Consider the following 1,162-nt stretch of genomic DNA (forward strand, 5'->3'; position numbering starts at 1 on the left):
GAGGATAGAGGTCAGAGGATAGAGGACAGAGGATAGAGGACAGAGGACAGAGGTCAGAGGACAGAGGATAGAGGACAGAGGATAGAGGACAGAGGATAGAGGACAGAGGACAGAGGATAGAGGACAGAGGATAGAGGTCAGAGGTCGGAGGACAGAGGTCAGAGGACAGAGGATAGAAGATAGAGGTCAGAGGATAGAGGACAGAAGATAGAGGACAGAGGATAGAGGTCAGAGGACAGAGGTCAGAGGACAGAGGATAGAGGACAGAGGATAGAGGTTAGTGGACAGAGGTCAGAGGACAGAGGTCAGAGGATAGAGGACAGAGGATAGAGGACAGAGGACAGAGGATAGAGGACAGAGGTCAGAGGACAGAGGATAGAGGACAGAGGATAGAGGACAGAGGTCAGAGGACAGAGGATAGAGGACAGAGGATAGAGGTCAGAGGACGACTGATACTGACCGATGTCTGTGTTCTTCATTCTTTATGAACTTCACTCAGAAATGTTATTTATTTTATTGACATCTTACATTTGTTTCCAGTGAGATATTAATGACTTGATATAGAAATGTAATGTTGTAAACATTAGTGTTTTGTTATATCTAAATTATAACTTCTAATTCTGTTCTGAATTTAATTTGTTTTTAAAATCCCATATATCTTTTTAAAAACAATGATTTCGTCATGAATGAGAACCGAGTACTGATAAGAGTCGCTTCCAGTTGTACTAAAATCCTGAAATTGATTCTCCCCACCTGTAGGCCACCGTAGTTCTCTGAACACCGTATGATATTCCTAACTCTAAAACCGCTGAGACCTCTTGTCGTTCCCTCCGTGACTCCAGCTGGTACCGGGAGGACTTCAGCCGCAGAGAGGCCCAGGAGACGCTGCTGACACAGCCTGAGGGGGCCTTCCTCGTGCGGGGGAGTGGAAACACAGCTACGGGGGACTTCTCCATCTCAGTCAGGTGCGTTCAGTGTGTCTCCGTACATGCAGAACACTTTATGGTTCCGTACATGCAGAACACTTTATGGTTCCGTACATGCAGAACACTTTATGGTTCCGTACATGCAGAACACTTTATGGTTCCATACATGCAGAACACTTTATGGTTCCATACATGCAGAACACTTTATGGTTCCGTACATGCAGAACACTTTATGG

The 1,162-nt window shown here is 45.5% G+C and overlaps 1 protein-coding gene across 1 annotated transcript in view; it reads left to right on the top strand.

The window, feature by feature from the left end:
- The window catches only part of LOC116379135 (growth factor receptor-bound protein 2-like), a gene marked incomplete at its 3' end in the record, with an annotated part of 3,630 nt that extends 2,665 nt beyond the window's left edge, over nucleotides 1-965 (top strand). The window contains exon 4 of the mRNA XM_031841063.1: nucleotides 843-965. Coding sequence (XP_031696923.1) covers nucleotides 843-965 — 123 coding nt within the window. The remainder of the gene's footprint in view (nucleotides 1-842) is intronic.
- Nucleotides 966-1,162: the final 197 nt, after the last annotated feature.

This window comes from Anarrhichthys ocellatus, unplaced genomic scaffold (genome assembly GCF_004355925.1).
Source record: "Anarrhichthys ocellatus isolate YVR2014 unplaced genomic scaffold, GSC_Weel_1.0 scaffold3768, whole genome shotgun sequence".
NCBI lineage: Eukaryota > Metazoa > Chordata > Actinopteri > Perciformes > Anarhichadidae > Anarrhichthys > Anarrhichthys ocellatus.